The 18,278-nt window shown below is 47.9% G+C and overlaps 1 protein-coding gene across 3 annotated transcripts; it reads right to left on the bottom strand.

The window, feature by feature from the left end:
- Positions 1 to 2,433: 2,433 nt before the first annotated feature.
- Positions 2,434 to 18,105, bottom strand: ITGA10 (integrin subunit alpha 10). 3 transcript variants are annotated; one of them, XM_069480709.1, is made up of 30 exons: positions 18,018 to 18,105; positions 16,429 to 16,540; positions 16,140 to 16,249; positions 15,831 to 15,922; positions 15,489 to 15,603; positions 14,660 to 14,787; positions 14,332 to 14,480; positions 13,131 to 13,281; positions 12,776 to 12,941; positions 12,566 to 12,639; positions 12,167 to 12,311; positions 11,807 to 11,955; positions 11,427 to 11,570; positions 11,082 to 11,285; positions 10,656 to 10,786; positions 10,086 to 10,252; positions 9,847 to 9,989; positions 9,299 to 9,412; positions 8,981 to 9,066; positions 8,687 to 8,828; positions 8,428 to 8,520; positions 8,195 to 8,271; positions 7,959 to 8,048; positions 7,467 to 7,551; positions 7,183 to 7,296; positions 6,779 to 6,859; positions 6,526 to 6,639; positions 4,766 to 4,861; positions 4,368 to 4,481; positions 2,434 to 4,078 (listed from the first exon to the last, which is right to left on the bottom strand). In XM_069480709.1, the coding sequence occupies exons 1-30, from the start codon at positions 18,067 to 18,069 to the stop codon at positions 4,013 to 4,015; spliced, it is 3,504 nt and encodes a 1,167-aa protein (XP_069336810.1). In that variant the 5' UTR covers positions 18,070 to 18,105; the 3' UTR covers positions 2,434 to 4,012. The 3 variants fall into 3 exon arrangements, with proteins under 3 accessions (XP_069336810.1, XP_069336812.1, XP_069336811.1); XM_069480711.1 differs by lacking the exons at positions 15,489 to 15,603; positions 15,831 to 15,922; positions 16,140 to 16,249; XM_069480710.1 differs by lacking the exons at positions 15,489 to 15,603; positions 15,831 to 15,922; positions 16,140 to 16,249; positions 16,429 to 16,540.
- Between the last annotated feature and the right edge of the window lie 173 nt (positions 18,106 to 18,278).

The raw sequence follows: 18,278 nt of genomic DNA, 5'->3' as shown, positions 1-18,278 counted from the left end.
GTTTTAGTTCAGATTCTCAGTAATTCTTGCTTAACAGTCAGTCACAGCCGGGGGGATTTTCCCGTCTCTCCTTTCTCCTCCCTGCAGCCCTAGAGAGCCCATTAAAATGCATATGAAAACCTATAGAATAAGCCCAAAGTTCTTACATGGTTTACTTTCACAAAAGAGCCTAAACACTGAAACTGTTCTAATTTACTACAATTCCATTTGCAGCTGGTGATTAATCCGCTCTGTAATGCCTCCTCTCACCCTTGATGGCCCCCAGGCCAAATTATTTTTTCTGTAAAGTTTTCCTTTACAACCCTGTCACCCCACCCCTAACAGTGTGCCTCTTGTGTGTGACATACTCCTGGTACTTACTGATATATTACATTGCAACCAACTCTTTGTATTTGCCATTATTTGTTTACATATTTGTTTCCCCTACTGGACTGGGCTCTTTGATGGTAGAAATTGTTTTTATATTACTCCCATTGCCTAGCAGATATTAGGGGTTTAATATCCAATGAGTGAATGAATGAAAAAAAAAATGGAAGAAGAAGAAGAAATGGAGACTGGTCATGGTGGCTCACGCCTGTAATCCTTGCACTCTGGGAGGCGGAGGTGAGAGGATCGCTTGAGCTCAGGAGTTCCAGACCAGCCCGAGCAAGAGTGAGACTCCATCTCTACTAAAAATAGAAAAATTAGCTAGGCATTGTGGGCCAAGCCTGGAGTCCCAGTTACTCCAGAGGCTGAGGCAAAGGATCACTTGAGCCCAGGAGTTTGAGGTTGCAGTGAGCTATAATGACACCACTGCACTTTAGCCCAGACAGCAGAGCAAGACAAAAAAAAAATAATAATAATAATTAGATAACTGACAGAAATGTCCCCACCAAAGATGATTATCGATTATTTTGGCATTGTGTAGATTCAAGTTCCAACTCTCCTTTGATCAGGATTTGACTGAAATCTTCCACTTAGTTCTCTTATTATTTATTCACCCAGCAATTATTGTGTATCCAATATGTACCAGGCACAGTATTGTAAACTGCATGAATGGAAAAACAAATTAGACATAGTAACTGTCTTTGAGGAGAGGAGCTTACCTTTACTTACAATATTGAGAATAAATGTTTTCCCTTTATTGTCAAAATTATGATTAAAGATATGAATTATTTGGGGCTTTTATTCTTGCTGTATTACTACTGGTGAGCACAGGGTTTTGTTGTTTGTTTGTTTGTTTGTTTGTTTGTTTTTTGAATGCTCTTTTAGTTATATAGATAAAGAATTAGATAAACCAGCTGTCAAAGAAATCCACCTCCATTTGGGGGCTGGCTGAAGGTAAAAAAGTGAGGGAAGTCTGTCAACATAAGTATGGCCTCAGTCTCAGCTGCAGAAACAGTATGCTCCATAAAGATTGATCAAGTTATAGCCTATATGAAGTGCACTGAGGGCCACCGTGGACCCTTTCCTGGCACAAAACAACTCACCAGCTTGACAGAGAATGGTGTCCCTGCCTAATAGGCCAGACAGGCCACAAGTCTCAGGGTTAGGCAACAGAGGCAGAGACTTGGTCTCTAGAAGGCCACTGCTTAAGTGCACATGTTCCTTGAGGATACTGAAGAACTCTGGTTGTCTCAAGAGGAGCCCAGAAGATACCTAGGCATCTAAAGAAATAAAATAGATTTGATTTCCACAATTAGAACCTTAAATTAATCAGCTAATTATGACCTCAAGAGCTTCAAATGAGATGAAGCATAGGACAAGATTTAGTGGACGGAGACAATAGCATGTAGAAGAAACAAATTTTCAGGGTCTGGGAGATGGGTCATCAGAACAAGAACACCACCTGTTGCTTCAATAAACCTTCTCACTTAATCTTCACAACACAAGGTAGGGTAGATTATTTTATGACAAAATATTTTTATAATAATAGTTATCATTTATTGAGCAGTGACTATATATGCACTTGGATTATCTCATTTAGTCCTCTTGAAACTAATAGGTTTAAAGATGAGAAAGCCAAGACTTAGAGAAGTTAATGTGTCCCAGGTCAAACAGATTTTAGTGGTACAGCCTGGATTTAAACCCAGATCTGTCTTCATTCTTAACCACTGGACTATACAGCCTCTTACTGTTATCTGAGCCTCGGGGAAGTTATGACTTGTTCAAGGTCACATAGCTAATAAATAGAAGACCTGGGATTTCAATATAGGCCTATGGCCTATGTGCTTCCCAAGTCTACATACTTTACACTCTATGGTTAATTAGGTAGGTGAGAATTGCAGGAGGCTGGAGCGCATCTGCAGTGGGAAAATCACAGAAAACATCTGAAATACTTCATAACTTTGCCTTTCAGAGGCTCCACTCTGTAAGATCTCAGGCCAAACAAGAATCTACCTCTCGCCGTTACTAAGCAGCCTATATCCTAGGGAACTCAAATAGAGCCAGAAGTCATTTGACACTGAATTTTATTTGTTCTAACCATCTGATATACTGTCCACCCTGCTAAGAAATAGAGACAATGCCCATGAGGGTGGCCCTCTGCAGAAGGCCAGAGACATGCCAAAATAAACATTGTGGTCAGGCCTCAGGAGCAGCCTGGGAGGACAGGTTCTGTGGCAGCTAGTCAACTACCTGATCACATCTTCTCCCTTCTCAGCTCAAAATGAGTGCTGATTCTTCAACTGGCTATCAGAGCTGTGCTCTGGAGACTAATAACTGACTTCAATATCCAAAATCTTGATTACAAAAAAATATCAGTTACCCAGTTATTTATGAGAATCCAATTGCCTTTACTGGCCATGACCAAAACATGAAGGTAGGGAAGGGTGGGGGTCAGAGATGGAAATTAACTTGGGGATTTCCAGTAAAGGGCTGGAAAACTGATTCCACCATATGAACCCTACAAGATATGACTAGAGTTGTCCTAGAAACATTTTCCTAAAAGCTGTTTGTGCTACACAACCAGTGCTGAGCAAGCGAGGCCTTGCTCCCCAGAGACCTCATGCCAACTGCTTTGGCATCTTCATGCAGACCCCACTCGTTCAGATCCATGGGGCTGCTGCTTCCCAAAGCCAGTAAGGTGGAAGGGTTTCCCATCATCAAGCAGCAATCCTCTCTCTTCTTTCTGCTTTCTATAAGGAGGCCCCAAGGAAAGCTCAAGAGTGAATAAGGCCTGAGAGAAATAGAGAAAACACTGCCTAGAGCACCCAGCCTTCCCTGCTATCCCAGTTCCAGCCACCTGGGGGCCCCTGGCTCCAGAAAATCGGGCATCAGGCCCTGGCTTTGCTCCCAGGGAAGGCTGTGAGTCGAGAAGCCCATGGCCAGCAAGCCTGGGGGCAGCTCCGTTTCACCAGCACCTGAGGGCGGCCGAGTGCACCACAAAATCTCAGGTTTCAGGGGGGATGGCAGTTGCCTGTCTAAAGGCTTCTCTGTTCCTTGGAATTGTACAAAATGTCTCTTGTGGCTTTTCCTCCTCCCTCCTTTTTTCCTGTTGACTCTCCCCATCCTGCTCTATGAATCACCAGACTCCACAGGAAAGCAGCAGATGTTGACTTTACTCCTTTCAAGCCAACCTCAGCTCCCTCCTGTGGAGTGGGGAGCAGGCAGGAAGGTGAGAGGGTGGGAGAATGGAGCAAGATAATCCTTATCCTTTCCAAATTGTGAGGGAGGACAAAGAGGGAATCTGAAAGGAATCAGGGACCTGGGCAAAAAAATTCTTAATTCCTGGGGATGGGGAAAAATGGGCCCCAAACAAAGGCCCCAATGTTGGGTATGGAACCAGGATCATAAGGAGGAGGGGAGCACGGGGTGGGAGCGTTGCTGGTTTTGGTGCCAGCCCTTCTTGTCTGAGGTAAAGCCTCATCTCTTGCCAGCAGCGTCCCCGTGACTCAAAAGTCAAGTCAGGCAGCTGGTCTGGGGAGACAGTCCAGAGGCTCTTCTTGTCCCATATGAGCCCCCAAATCTCTGCTCTTATGCAAGTCTCTTGAAGAAGCTGCCAGGGAGGCCTTTCTAGAGTCTTATTCTATATTCATTGCTCCAACTTCTCTTCTCTTTTTTCTTCCTCAGGGATTTTCTTACGGGCAAAGAAGCCAAGCTGTAGAGGAAGAGATAAGAGTCATCGCCAAATGCCTTGACTGGGGACCTTGCCAATAGCCCTCAGACTTATCTGAGGTCTTTACTTTTGTTCTGCTTCCAAAAATGAGATTCAAATTTATTTTATTTGGCTTAGTTTAATTCAACCAGCATTTATGGATTACAGTGAAGAAGATAGGGACATGACATACACAGCCTGCTTAGCTGCCCGGCACAAATCCTGTTCCCCTGCTGTAATCCTTCAACTCGTGGGCACCATGCTCCCTACTCCCCACCAAAGCAGTGCTTACCTTCCACAGGCAGAAGACAAGGAGGGCCAGCAGGAGTAGCCCCCCAAGGACACTGCCGATGAGGATCCACAGGGAGATAAGGGTAGGGCGGGTCTGAATCACCTCCAGGAGGCTCTATTTGGGGAGAAGAGTTCTTTTTTTACATGCACCCTTTAACCCAGATAGCCTCACCCAACATTCTAGCAAAGCCACCCCCCAGATAGAATAAATAACTTCTTTCTACTCAAAAGAAAGAAACTGAGGCAGGAATGGAGGCAGTGGAACTCTAGTATCCTGATTTTCACTTTGGACTCACTCACTGCTGCCTAATGGAGATGGCTTTATTTGGAAAAATCTCCCATCCCTCATCCCCATCATCAGCTATTTTCACAGCTCTCAAACCCAGTCTCCAGCCCCACCTCACTCCAACGGGAGGCTTCAGTCAGCTGTAGGACACTGCCCTCCTCAGTGCCCAGCTCGAAGGTGCTGACCACTGTCAGAGACTTGAACTTGACCTATTGAACAAGTGGAGAGGAAGACATTTAATGTGAGCCTTCATCAGGTAGTGTGGGTCTTTGGAACCTCAAGAGCAAAGTTGAGGCTGAGAGGCACAACTTCCAGGGCAATTAAGACCAAAAGGAAATGTTGACAACTAATGGGAAATGAGAAGAAAGGTAACAGATGGAAAGCCTCTGGTCCATCATATCTGCTGTTTACCTGAAATGCATTCTACTCCCCTTCCCTTTGTCTAGCCTCCACCCTTCCTTTAGGTCAAAGTTTATTTTTTTTTTTTTTATTTATTTTTTTTTTTTGAGACAGAGTCTCACTCTGTTGCCCAGGCTAGAGTGAGTGCCGTGGCGTCAGCCTAGCTCACAGCAACCTCAAACTCCTGAGCTCAAGCGATCCTCCTGTCTCAGCCTCCCGAGTAGCTGGGACTACAGGCATGCGCCACCATGCCCGGCTAATTTTTTCTATATATATTTTTTAGCTGTCCATATAATTTCTTTCTATTTTTAGTAGAGGTGGGGTCTCGCTCTTGCTCAGGCTGGTCTCGAACTCCTGAGCTCAAACGATCCGCCCACCTCGGCCTCCCAGAGTGCTAGGATTACAGGCGTGAGCCACCGCGCCCGGCCAGGTCAAAGTTTAGATGTCATGCCCACTGAGGAGTAGGGCAATGTTTCCTCCTAACTCTCACCAACCCTGGTGTTTACTTCTCTGTCTTTCGCCACTGAATGATAAGATCCTTGAGGTTAAGGGCTGTCTTGCTAACCTCCATGTCCCAGTGCCTAGTGCCTAGCACAGTGCCAAGTATGCAGTGGTTCTCAATAAATCTTTGTTGAAAGAATGAATAAATGCATGAAGAAAAGATACCAAAGAAGGATAAAGAAAACCACACTAAGAGAAAAGATGGTTTGCCAGACTTAACTTCCCTAAAACAGATATCTACATTCCAGGCATCTTGTGTTATTCAAAGTAGATGATATATGGGAAAGCACAATATAAACTCCTAGTGCTAACTAGCTGTTATAATTAAGATGTCATTTCCCTGCTTAGGAACTCTCACTGACTCCTAACTGCCTATCATATTTAGTTCAATTTTATTTCCCTAGCTTCAGAGACCTTTGATAATCTAGATCCCTCTCAACCTATAATCTCATTTCCCACTGCTCCCTAATACACATCCTGCATGTAATAGCAATTATTTATTCATTCATTTAACAAAAATGTATTAAGCACTTACAATGAGTTAGGCATCGGGCTAAACGTTAGGGATATTCTCCTCAGTATCAACCTAATACAGGCCTTTGATATAATAGGCAGTTGATTATTAACTGATTAAACTTAGGTATCCCATAAATGTTGATTGATCATTGATATAGCACTAAGGAATGGTAAATGGAGGAAAATACAAGGACAATAACTAGGTTTTATTGAGTGTTCACCATATATCCAGATCATTATTCATTTATTCTTTATAACAACCCCATGAAGTAGGTATCATCTTCCTTATTTTAGAGATCAGGAAAAAGAAGCTTAGAGAGATGAAGTAACTTGCTCACCATCAAAGCTAATAAGATGCAAAAGCAAAACTTGAACATGGATCTGTCTACCTTCAAAACCTATGCTAAAATTCCAGATAGGAACAGAAGGGGAGAATAGTAGAAAAAGAAAGCTTTACCCTCCGGAAAAATTCATTGTGAACCAGCCTCAGTAGTCCAACAGAAACCTCAGTCCCCTTTGCCAGCTGCCCAAGGTGGCACCTCACCACCTGACACCGAGTATTGCTCCCATTCTACCAGAAGAGATGGACAGGCGATCAGGACCCTGGGCTGGAAAGATCCCTTCTTCCTCCCTCCGGCTCCCACCCTGCTGTCCCAAGGCACCCGACTCTACTTGAATTCCCATTCCAGACACCCTCTTGTCATTCATACCAATCTGTCTGTGTGCTGAAGTTCCTCTGGATGCACAGGCGGCCCTGGGGGATCAGTCAGGTTCTGCACTGTGCAGCTTGCCTAGAGGAAGATCCAACTTGAAAGACCCTCCTAATGGGGTTAGGCCAGCCACTCCAGGCTGAGCAGGGACATACTACCCACACTCTTGTTCTTCCCTTTATACTACACTTGATCTTAGCCAAAAGGCCGAGAAGCGATTGTTCTTCCCTTTATAATCCCTTTCTTTCCTCCCAAAGAAGGCACACATGTAAAAGAAAGGTCCTCCAGAGGGAGGAGTCCTGAGAGCAGTGGCCCAACAGATAGGGAGCTGTTGTGGTGTCCAGCTTCAGTGAATCCACCAGCTCAAGATGGCAGGATTCCATGCACTCATAGGCCAGACTCACATTGTTAGTGATGACTTGAGACAGTGATAGGAAGTAATTGCCCCCATGGGCCACAGCTGGAAGGAGGGCTGAGATGGTGAGGCCATTGACCACATAGCATCCGAGGTTCTGAACCTGAGAGGAGGATGGAAAATGGGAAGAGGCGGGAGACAGAAGACGACCCATCCTCATCTGTTCCCCTTCACCCTAGATACCATTGAAATCCGAGAGAGACTCTTCCCATCCTTCTCCTGTACCACTGTTGCTCCCACCCCCCTCATGCCAAGACCCCTCCAGCTTCTCACCCTAACAGTGGTTTTGAATTCAGGGCCAGGACCCACTGGGAGGGTCCCATACGGGTGAACCTCATAGCGATGCAGGGTGGACTCACTGTGTGAACACCAAGTCAGGAAATACATGGTCACAGCCATGACAGACACAGCACACAGACATGGATTCAGGGAAGGCAGGAACAGCACATGGACAAAGAGATGGGGGTACATGGAGAAGACAGAAATGGAACATGACATAGACTTGATACAAACGTTATGGCCACATCCCATAACCCTTCATCCCAGCTCCAATGCCTAGGGCCCGGCAAAACCCTATACCTAAGAAAGTAAGATGCTTGAAAGAGAAGGTTCAGAGTATATGGGATTTAGGGCAAAAAGATTCAGCATCCCCAAGGGTATGGGTTTCTAGAAACTCTGAAAAACATGGAAGGAAAGGGAAGAAACATACAGGGTATGTATGAGTCTGGGGTCAGAACTGGGTCCCAGCTAGGAGCCAGGCCATACCTAGAGAACAGGAGATGAGGCTCATACTGGATGTAGGCTGAGGTCTGGGCTATATTATCTTGAAGGGTCCCATTTCTCTCCAGGCTATTGCTGTAGGGTCAGGGGAGAGAAGCTCACATCCAACCACTCTTCAGACACCCCTCTCTGCTAAAAAAAGGAGTCAATGCTGTTCCTTCCCACCCCTCCAGTCAAGACCCAATAGGAGAAGTCTGGGAGGATATTCCCTTTGTTCTTACCTGGTAGCAGTCAGCTTTACAAAGACCTGGCTCAGGAGGGAGGAGCAGCTAAACTCAAACTCTAGCAGAAAGGTCACCTGGGAGCAGGGGACATAAGGCAGTGGTAGATTCTTTCCCATGGAACAACTACAGAAGAACAGAAGCCCTTGTACCCCTTCCCTGAACTCCCAGGACCCTTGGATCCCAGCTCCTGCTCTCCCAGAGCCCCCTTTTCACCCTGGATCCCAACAAACCTTGGCTCCAGTCTGGAAGACAGGATGACCCACACTGCAGAGCCGGGCATGAACGGAAGGGGCTGTGCATTCCACCTTTACTGGGCTGTCCCTCTGAGGGCAGAGGAATGGGGGTAGAAGCTGGAGGTGCCCCTGCTATCCTACCTACAGCCTATAAACGCTGAGACTTCCTTCAGGGCACCTCACAGATAAGGCCAATACCCCAATCTTCTTCCTCCTCCTTTCTTTCCTCCTCCCACACCCCCTCCTCCAAGGGCACCTGAGCAGTGAGACTGGCCATGTGGAGGTTTCTAGAGAAGCTGAGACTCAGGCTAGTGTTGTAGGCATTTTCCTTTCTGTTCTCCAGAGTTGCAGATACCAGCACTTTCCGCCGGCCACCTTGAACCACGAATGGGGCCTTCCTGGGAGTGGTGAATAAAGGAGAGACCAGGAGCTGAGGGCATGCCAAAAGTCTCATTTTTGTTATCATGGGTAAGAAACAACCCCTAGCTCCCTTCAAGTCCCTTCCAGTTTTTCCCAAGTCACCCTGGTTTGCCCAGTGCATGCATCCAACCTGGAGCCTCTAATGTCCATATTAGCTTGAAGCACCAGGTCTGTGATACATTCATTGTCAGGGCCACAATCCTTGGAGAAGGGAACCTAGAAGAAACAGAAGATACTGAGGGCTGAGAGAGGAGGGCATAGAGAAAGAAATGGAACTGGGGGAAAGTGAAAAGAGAAGAGTGGATATATTTTGATTAGAGGGGCCCTGGTCAGATTTCACCATGATTCATGTCTCCCTCTTCCCTTTTCTCTTGAATTCACCAGCGGGGGTGGGGTGGTGGTGGCAGTTTTGGGACCCAGGGGCAGGGCAGAGCTTGGCACTGCTGACCAGCTTTCGTATAGAGGTGGGTGAGCCCTCTTCCAGGACAGGCCCTGGCTTTGTGGTATTGTCCAAGGCGAAGGTCACAGTCAAGGCCACTGGCCGGAGGTAATCTGATGTATCCTGAGGGAAACCAGAGTCTAAGATCATGAGGAGCCAGGGTTAGGGGTACAACCCAGGCCCCTGGCAGAATGTAATAATTGTAGTGATCATTTATGAAACACTTTCCGTGTGCTGGGCACTGTCCTAAGGTTTCATCAATACTTTTAAACTCAATTCTAATACAACTCCTATGATATAGTTATTGTTATTATTATTATTATTGCCCCTTTGCAGACAAGGAAACTGAAGTTTGGAGGTAAAGGGACTTGCCAGAGTTCACAGGCAGTAAATGGCAGAGCTAGGATTCAAACCCAGACCAGCCTGACTCCAAAGTCTGAATCATTGCACTTTTCTGGCTTTGGCTTTCTTGCTGATCCAGCTGAAATTCCTCCTCTGACCCAGACTTCTCCTCACCCTCAGGCCCTGATGCAAAGCAGTTCCTTCCCCCTTCTCACCAGCACATGGAAGTGCAGCTGCTCACAAGTGACATTCCCCACACTGAGCCGGAGCCGCCGAGGGGACAGCCTCTGGCCAGAGCCATCAAATGCTGCACGTACCCCAGCTGTCCACTCATCCAGTGATGCTGTGAACCGCATGTCTGAATGGGGGAGGCAAGAGTGAGGGTGGAGGGGAGTCCAGAGACCAAGGCAGGCAAGGGGTCGAGCGTTGCCAAGGCTGCACTCTAGTCACTCACAGAATCGACGATCCCAGCGACCAGGAGTGCGGGAAGTCACTTGGAAGCAAAGGGCTGCAGTCAGGCAGACTGCCTCCTGGCCTCGCCGCCTGCAGTCCCTCTGAACCACGCTGATGGCTGGTGGGGTCACCCCCAGTGATGGGGTCAGGTGGACAATGGGCCGGGAGCTGGGAACGGGGTGGGAAAGAAATTCTAGCAGTAGGAGGTGAGCCCTTCAAGAAGTGCAACCCCAGTGTTTGCCTCCCTGTAGTCAAACAAACAAGAGGCTGGATTCACATGTGTCACCCTCCCCTGAACTCTCTGACAGAAGTAAGATAATAGATTCAATTCAACCTGCACTTACCATATCAGATTCTAGGCACTGTGTTAAAACCTTTACGTGGATTATCCCATTTAATCCTCACAATAAAACTATAAGGTAGGTATTATTATGATTGCCATTTGATAAACTAGGAATGGAGGCACAGAGTAAGTTGACCAAGAAACCCAATCTAAGTCTGTGACATTAAGACCCTTGCTCTTGACAGCTATGCTACGCTGTCCACTGCTACCTGAGCTGGGATCCCTCACCTGAGCAGGATGGCTGCCCCCTGGGCACCCACAGCCACATCTACCAGATCATCTCCATCCAGGTCTAGCCGGCCATCCACACTTCGGCCAAAGTAGCTGAGGGCCTGTGGCATGGAGACAGCAGCAATCCGCTGAGAGGAATAGAGAGGAGACTGAGGCATGGACTCATACACCTGGTTTCTCAGGACTTCTGCCTGGCTCTTCCTAATTTTCCCATCAGGCATGGGAATAAGAGAAACTTGCCTGTGTTCAGGATTTCCTAGTTTGGCAAATTTTATCCTACCCTTACTGCCCTACTTTTTTGCCTACTGATAAAGGCCCTTGTTCAGTCCAGATCTCAAGCCAAGGCGACTATTGAAAAGCAAAGGGCACATCTCTCTTCCCCTTCCTATCACCATGACCCTACTTTATTTGGGCACTCCTGACCTGGGCAGGATGGGGCCTGACTCCACTCTGGGTTCCATGATACAGGTACAGCGCTCCCTGGTGCCCATCTTCCAGGGGTGCCCCCACAGCCACATCAGCAAAACCATCTTGGTTCAGATCAGGAAGAGCACCCATGGCAAAGCCAAACCGAGCATCCTGGGGGGGTTCTGGCTGAAGTGTTCCTTGAAGCATCAGCAAGGACTGCTAGTGGATGGTGAGGAGAAGACAGAAGATGCTAATTTGGAAACCCCAACCTCTCACCAAGCCCTCAAATATATATGCATTTCCTTCTTTCCTCCCTCCATCCCCCACACACAAGTCCTAGGGGTTCCCAGCAAGTCTTACCTGGCCAACCAGATACACATAAACACGTCCTGTCTCCTTGTTCTGGGGTCCCAGGAACATGGGGGCAGCCACAAGTAAGACATCAGTTGTTCCATCCCTATCCGTATCCAGTGGGCAGAGCTCACTACCAAAGTATGAGCCAATCTGGGGAGTGGTGGGTGGTGATGACCCCAGAGAAAAGGGAAGGTGATTGTGGACAAGTGGACTCAGTGGGAAGCACTCACCAGCCTGCCAATCTGGTCCTTACATCCCTGACAGACTCTGCCAACCAGAATTCAGCACAGACTTTTCAGGCCTCTCTCTTGCCCCTTCATACTCTTCCCCCACAGCCTGGAGGTCCCTGGGGATTCAAGAGTCCCACCCTTCCTTGGATGTCCTACCTGCTCCCCCTGGAGGCTCTGGGCGACCCTCACAGCCCCATCTTTCTTAAGCTGGAAGGCGATGACTTTTCCTCGATGTCTAAACCGAGGAGCTCCTGAGAGAAAGAGGCGGCGTCCACCCCGCAAAAGCATAGAGGAAACAGAATAACCTAGAAGTGTGCAAGGCATCAGAGGTGAAAGGGAAAGAAGATAGAGTCAGAGTAGGGGGGGTTCCCTAAAGGCACAGGAGGCAGTTCCAAGGGAAATAGCAAGAGATTAGTGAGAAGTTGCATGAATTACGAGGGAGTACCTCATAACCCCCACTAGGGAAGCATTTCCTCCCCCTGCTCCCCAAGTCCTCTGCAACTTTCTGCTACTCACCCAGGTAGGCTGCATGGTTCTGCAATGCAGGGGGAAACTCATCTTCCAGGGCCGTTCGTTGGGGGAAAAGGCGGTGGCCTTCTTCAAGCCATAGCACTGAGCCCCCCCAGTCATAGGCCCCTACCATCCCAAAGAGAATCCCATCCTGTGGGACAGAACCAGATGGGATCCCTGAGAAGACAGTGGGGAACAAGGAGAAAAAACTCTCCAAGAGTGAGAGGATCACTGAGGGTACACTGGGGTCAGTTGGAAAGGCGTGGGACGGTCAGCGTGGAGATTGGTTAAAGGCAGAATCTGGAAGGGCCTTCGGGTTGAAGTTGTCTGAGTCACAGGTTGGAAGGAGTCATGAAGAGGTCAGAGGTTGGGAGGCAACATGGAGGGGGTCAGAGTCTGTCCAACCTTTAGCCGATGAGTGGAGAAACCAATCTGAGACATTTCCAGCCCAAAGGAGCTTTCGTTTTCTCCATGGGACCCTTGGGCATGAGAATATATTGAGGCAATATCAGAGGACGACAGTTCCACCTTTGACCTACTGAACTCACTCCAGAACCCCACCTACACTCCAGAACTCCCCACACCCTGTCCTCCATTCTCCAAGGTAATCATTACCCTCAAGGCCAAAAATCCGGTCTCCTAGTGCATCTACAATGTCAGTCAGTGCAGCCTCATCTGTGACATTGAAGAAGAATCGCTCATCTGGATCACTGGCAATAGCTCTAATTTCCCGCAGGAATGAGGTGGGGTCTCGCTGCCGCCGAAGGTAGTGACCAAGGACCTGCGGTCAGGAGATCCAGATGGGGTCTGTTAGCTGTGTTAGAGCTGGTACAGAAAACAGTCAATTAAAGTGAAGTGGCTGAAGCCTGGGAAGTTGTTAATGCCCCTGTTTTCCTCAAGTTCTCAGGCCTTGGGAAGTTCACAAGTCACCACCCCCCACCAGCTTTCCAGATCCAGAGTAGATTCTCACTGCAATCCCATAGCGTGTCACTCTTCCAGCCTCACAGGCCTTTAGTGCTGCAGGAAGCTCCTCTCCATCATGTGATTCTCCGTCAGTGACAACAACCAGTAGCCTGGCAGCCTCGGGTCGACCCCCACGGGACTGACTGAACCCTTCTGTGCTGAGAGAGAAAGAAATGAGGTGTGATCAGATGTGTGCAGACACACACACACACACACACACACACACACACAAGATTAAATGTAATCAGCAGTTCACCAAGATCGGGCATCTTGCCTTTTAGGCCATTTCCAAGTGCCTAACATGAACACTGGCACAGAGTAAGAGCTCAAATGTTTGAATGTCATAGAACATACAGAGTAGCAGATCATCAATGCAAATGAGTACAAAATTCACTCATTCATAGATTCATTCAACGAATATTGCATTGGGAGCATAAATAAGAAAACAGGCCGGGCGAGGTGGCTCACGCCTGTAATCCTAGCACTCTGGGAGGCCGAGGTGGGCGGATCGTTTGAGCTCAGGAGTTCGAGACCAGCCTGAGCAAGAGCGAGACCCCATGTCCACTAAAAATAGAAAGAAATTATATGGACAGCTAAAAATATATATAGAAAAAATTAGCCGGGCATGGTGGTGCATGCCTGTAGTCCCAGCTACTCGGGAGGCTGAGACAGGAGGATCGCTTGAGCTCAGGAGTTTGAGGTTGCTGTGAGCTAGGCTGACGCTACGGCACTCACTCTAGCCTGGGCAACAGAGTGAGACTCTGTTTCAAAAAAAAAAAAAAAAAAAAAGAAGTGAAAATAAAAAAAAGAAAAAATTTATAAAAAAAGAAAACATAGAACAGAGAAGAATGGTCAGGTCAGGGGAATATTCCCAGAGATGGGCTTTGAATCATGGGCTAGGACAGGAGTGCTGGAGAACCCGAGGGCCAGGACCAAAGTTGTAGTGAAGAGATGGAGAGAGGGAGAGTTCTGTCTGTGAAGATAAACAAAGCAGAGACATGGAGAGACACAGATATAGACACCGTAGAAATGCAATTAGAGGGAGTGCAATGACAGCCAACTTTGCTTTCCTCCACGTGCCATTAGTGTACATACAAAGGTAAACATGCAAGACATCTTGGGATGCAGACACTGTACTCCAAACCCTCCCCTAGCCCTTCTAAGCTTTTATCACTCTGGCCTCCACACTCCCCTTCACAATGCCTCACCAGGCCATCATTATTGCCTCGGCGGTCTTTGTTTCTCGTCCCTCCCTCCGACTGAGGTTCCTTGCTGCTGTCACCACTTCTTCCTTGGTTCGGAAATCTCCCAGGGACCACTCATGTACAGGGCTCTCCCCATACTGTACCAGTCCCACCTGGGAATAAAGTGTGCACTCAAATGGAATGTGTGTATGTGGGTTGGGGGAGAGGAGAAAGAAAAAAATATGTGGGAGAGGGGAGATGGACACCTGAATGCTACCAAAGATGCCACCTACATTTATCTCCTCTTTCCCTGTCTCTCCCCCGCCGGGCCCGTCCACATTGCCTCTCTTACCTGTATCTGCTCCGGGTCAATAAATAGTCTCCCTACCAGTCTTCGTAGGAAGGTCTGAACTTCAGACCAGGGGTAGATGCTGTTGGAGCCATCCAAAACAATGACAACATCCATGTATGTGGGACAGCCTAGGAGGAAGGATATGGTGATGGGGAACAAAGAGGTAGAAGGATACTGGCCTGGGGGCAACAAGGGAAAGAGGTCACGGGAGGGCTCATTCAATACAAACATTCATTAGGCTCTTCTTACATGCAAGGAAAGTACTGTGCCAGGCTCTGGGTAAGTATGGAAATGAATAAAAGAGGAGACAGGCGTATATATAATTACTGAAAAATAAAGAAGAAGGAATTAAGTGCTAGGGAGAAAACAACACTTTGCTGTGGAAAAACAAAAGAGGATTGGCACTGATGGTGGGGAATTAAAGGAGGCAGCAGCTAAGAAGATATTGAGCACTATAGATATTTGAGGAGAGGAGAATATGAGGAAAGGCATTTAGGTATAGAATACGTAAAACAAAGGGAGATGGAAGTATGAAAATAGATGACACATAGGAGAATGGTGAGGTGACTACTATGGCCAAGTTACAGGGTGTGCGGAGGAATGAGTTGAGTTTTTGAAGTTGGTTAGATCAGATCATGGAGTCTTGATGCCCTGCTAAGGAGTCTGAATTCTAATCTGTTAGGAACATGGGCTTTTGCAGGAACATTAGGTAGCAACGAGGATAGCCACAACACAGGCCCTCTGCCAGGCATCATACCCTTCGTCCCAACTTTTTCCACCCAGCATCCCCTTCTGGGAACTAAGTCCTCAGACCCTTCCTCTGGCTCACGTTGGGCAGTGGGTGCCAGGCTTCCCTGGGGCTGGAATGAAGCATCCACACGGGCACATATCCCAGAACTGAAGACAGAGCTGCCGCAAGCACGAGACCAGAGAGGGGCACAGGCCTGGGAATGAGTGGGGGAAATAGTTACTTCCAGGCTTCGGAGGGCACCCAGAGAACACGCTCCCAGTTGAAGGAGGCATTAAGACCACTCCCTGAGATTCTCTACCTTGCTTTCTAGGGTTTTGAATGCCTTGATCCCTCCATATAAACCAGTTTCCCTTACCACGATACTCTTTTTTTCTGCCATAGGCCTTAGGAGGCCCTGCCACCACCCTTTCCTTAGCTCACCATGAATCCCCCATCACCATCTGTCTCTAACAGAGACATCCCCAGGTGCATATTCACAGCAGGACGAGATGAATTTCCCAGTTGATAGTCACCTGATTGGAGGGGGATGGAAGAGAATGAGATCATGGGGTCACAGACAGCGTGCTTGAGTTCAGGGTGATTTTGGAAGAAAATGAGAAGGGATCGATATCAAATTGGGGACAGGGAGTATATGGGTTTTGGGGGTGAAGAAGCTGAGGTATAGGGGGTCAAGGCTACTAGGGCATCAAGGTCAGGGCTTAGGAGGGGAAGGGTCAGGCATCTTCTTACCCAAGTGGCCCTTGGCACATGGGGCATTGTGGGGCCCCCCTACAGGGCAGCGATAAACGTCCCCCCTCCGGTCACCTGAAGGCCCATCCCAGGGGGCGCCCACCAGCATCCTGGGAGGAGGATGTGAATATAAGCATTGGGTGAACATGACCCTTGACACAGGCCAGAGGGTAAGGGCACAGAGGTGGCAAATTTAGAGCCTAAGCCACTTTCAAAAGTCCAGATTTGTTTAGAGTCCCTATCAGCACTATCACAGTCCCAACCCCATGGCCCTCTGGTTCCTCCTCACCATCGCTGTCCACCCCCAATGTGTTGTAAGACACTGTATCCAAATTCAGCCTCCGGTGGCCCTGGGAATAGGCGTGGGTGATGCACGTCCAGGTTAAAGGGAGAGCAGAGACCTGTGGGCCAGGATCATAAGGTTAGCATGAAGTGGTCAGAGTTAATGAATGACTAGAGAGGCACAGCCAGAGAGAAGCTGTGAGGGAACGTCTTTATCTCAGTCTATCTGCCTGCTTTTTCACTCATAAGCTCTCCCGGCCTGTGTCAATGTCATGTACTCAGAGCCCCAAGCAAGGATGATTCCCTTCCTGTTTGTGTCCAGATGTCTAACCTGCAGCCCTCTGCCAGGCTGATGTACAGCTGTGTTTCCACTCCCAACCCTGAAATCTCATTCACAGACATGTCTAGAAAGGTCAAGTTACTCTTTTCCACATCATTCCTCCTACACATTCTCTTCCCCAAACTGTGAGGGTAAAAAGAAAGAGAAGGCTTTTCTGCAGCCCCAGAACAAGCATTCCTTCCAAATTCCCCCCAAGACCCAGGACCACAGGGGCAAGGAAATGAAGCTAAGGAACACTGTCTGAGTCTCTCCTTCTCTATCTCTTCTTGACTCCCAGTGTCATTTTTACACTCTCACTGTCTTTCTCCAGTGTCTAGGTCCCCGGTTGATTCTAGTCCTGGAAACCTCAGTGGTAATTAACTGGGTGGGGCCACCCGCCTGCCCACACACACAGTTTGCCATCCATCCTTGCCAAGGGTCCCATCACTCCACAGTCTCCCGCAGCTTGTTTCCTTTTTAACTCATCTACCTTCCCAACTGCCCCCTGCTTACCTCCATGGTTTCCTCAACTTTGGGGCCACTCTAAAGACCTCCAGTCATGCCCTTGATGATTCTTCCCTTCCAATCCCAATCCCTTTAAAATCAGAGCTGGTATTTTAGGAAACAAAGATTACAGGGCACTGGCAAGGAAAAATTCCAGGCCTGTTGTCCCTCCCATGGTTCTTTCCCCAACTGTTTCTTGCTCCTTACTTCCGAACAACCTCCCTCAGGCTTCCCTCCAACCACCACTACCAATGGCTATAAGCACTACCCCAAACCATGCTCATTTTCAGAAAGTATCTTATATGTGAGCCTTTTTGCATCCAGAAAATTGACAGGGATGTATGATCAGGAACTGTAATTCATTGGTTAGATAAACCCAGAGTTCTGACCACATAGTCAGTTATGCCTCAGGCCTCAGGGACCACCAAGCGTACAGAGAAGTAGGAGGGGGATAATAGGAATCAGACTAGCCACGTGGATGGCCACATCCTGTTTCTTTTCTATCTCCTCACTCCTAAAGGGTTAGGACAAAGGTTTGATGCAATTAGATACAAATCTTAGCAAGGTCCAAGACAGTTTCATCTCCTGCCAGTCTCAATATTGAACCAGTCATGTAGGGGCATAAGAATGCACACGCGTACACGCACACATATGTGAAATGTAGAATCAGTGTTAACTTCCTACCCTGACTCCCAAAGAATTTTAACCCTAAAGTCCCAATTCCAAACATATCTTCCATTCCCACCAGAAACCAAGAAGTTAACCTCCCTCACCTGTCAGGAACATCAGAGGCAAGAACAGGTGAAGGATGAGGGGGCACTCCATGCCTGGTCGTTCCCTGTCCTGTATGAGAAGTCCTCTGTGCCTCTGCTGTCCCTCTCCTTTTCTGTTTTCTTTACTTTCCCTCCCATCCTGCCCCCTCCCACTGGCAGCTAAAAATAAAGTTGGAAGGAATGGGAGGGGTGATGGTGGAGAACTGTGGGGAGCCCCAGACCAAGGAAGACAGGACTGAGTGATTTAGGCTATTTCTCTGC

The sequence above is a fragment of the Eulemur rufifrons genome, chromosome 8 (assembly GCF_041146395.1).
Source record: "Eulemur rufifrons isolate Redbay chromosome 8, OSU_ERuf_1, whole genome shotgun sequence".
NCBI classification, from domain to species: Eukaryota; Metazoa; Chordata; class Mammalia; order Primates; family Lemuridae; genus Eulemur; species Eulemur rufifrons.
This window is presented reverse-complemented; position numbering and strand designations above follow the sequence as displayed.

Bases quoted from the DNA above. Each gene is read 5' to 3' on its own strand.
- ITGA10 (XM_069480709.1), bottom strand. From the start codon at position 18,069: ATGGAGTGCCCCCTCATCCTTCACCTGTTCTTGCCTCTGATGTTCCTG. The intron at 10,787-11,081 runs GTCAGGAGTGCC...TATTCCTCTCAG, and splicing joins TCAGGCCCCATCCTGCCCAG to CGGATTGCTGCTGTCTCCAT. The intron at 8,272-8,427 runs GTTTGTTGGGAT...CCCTGCTCCCAG, and splicing joins TCTTCCAGACTGGAGCCAAG to GTGACCTTTCTGCTAGAGTT.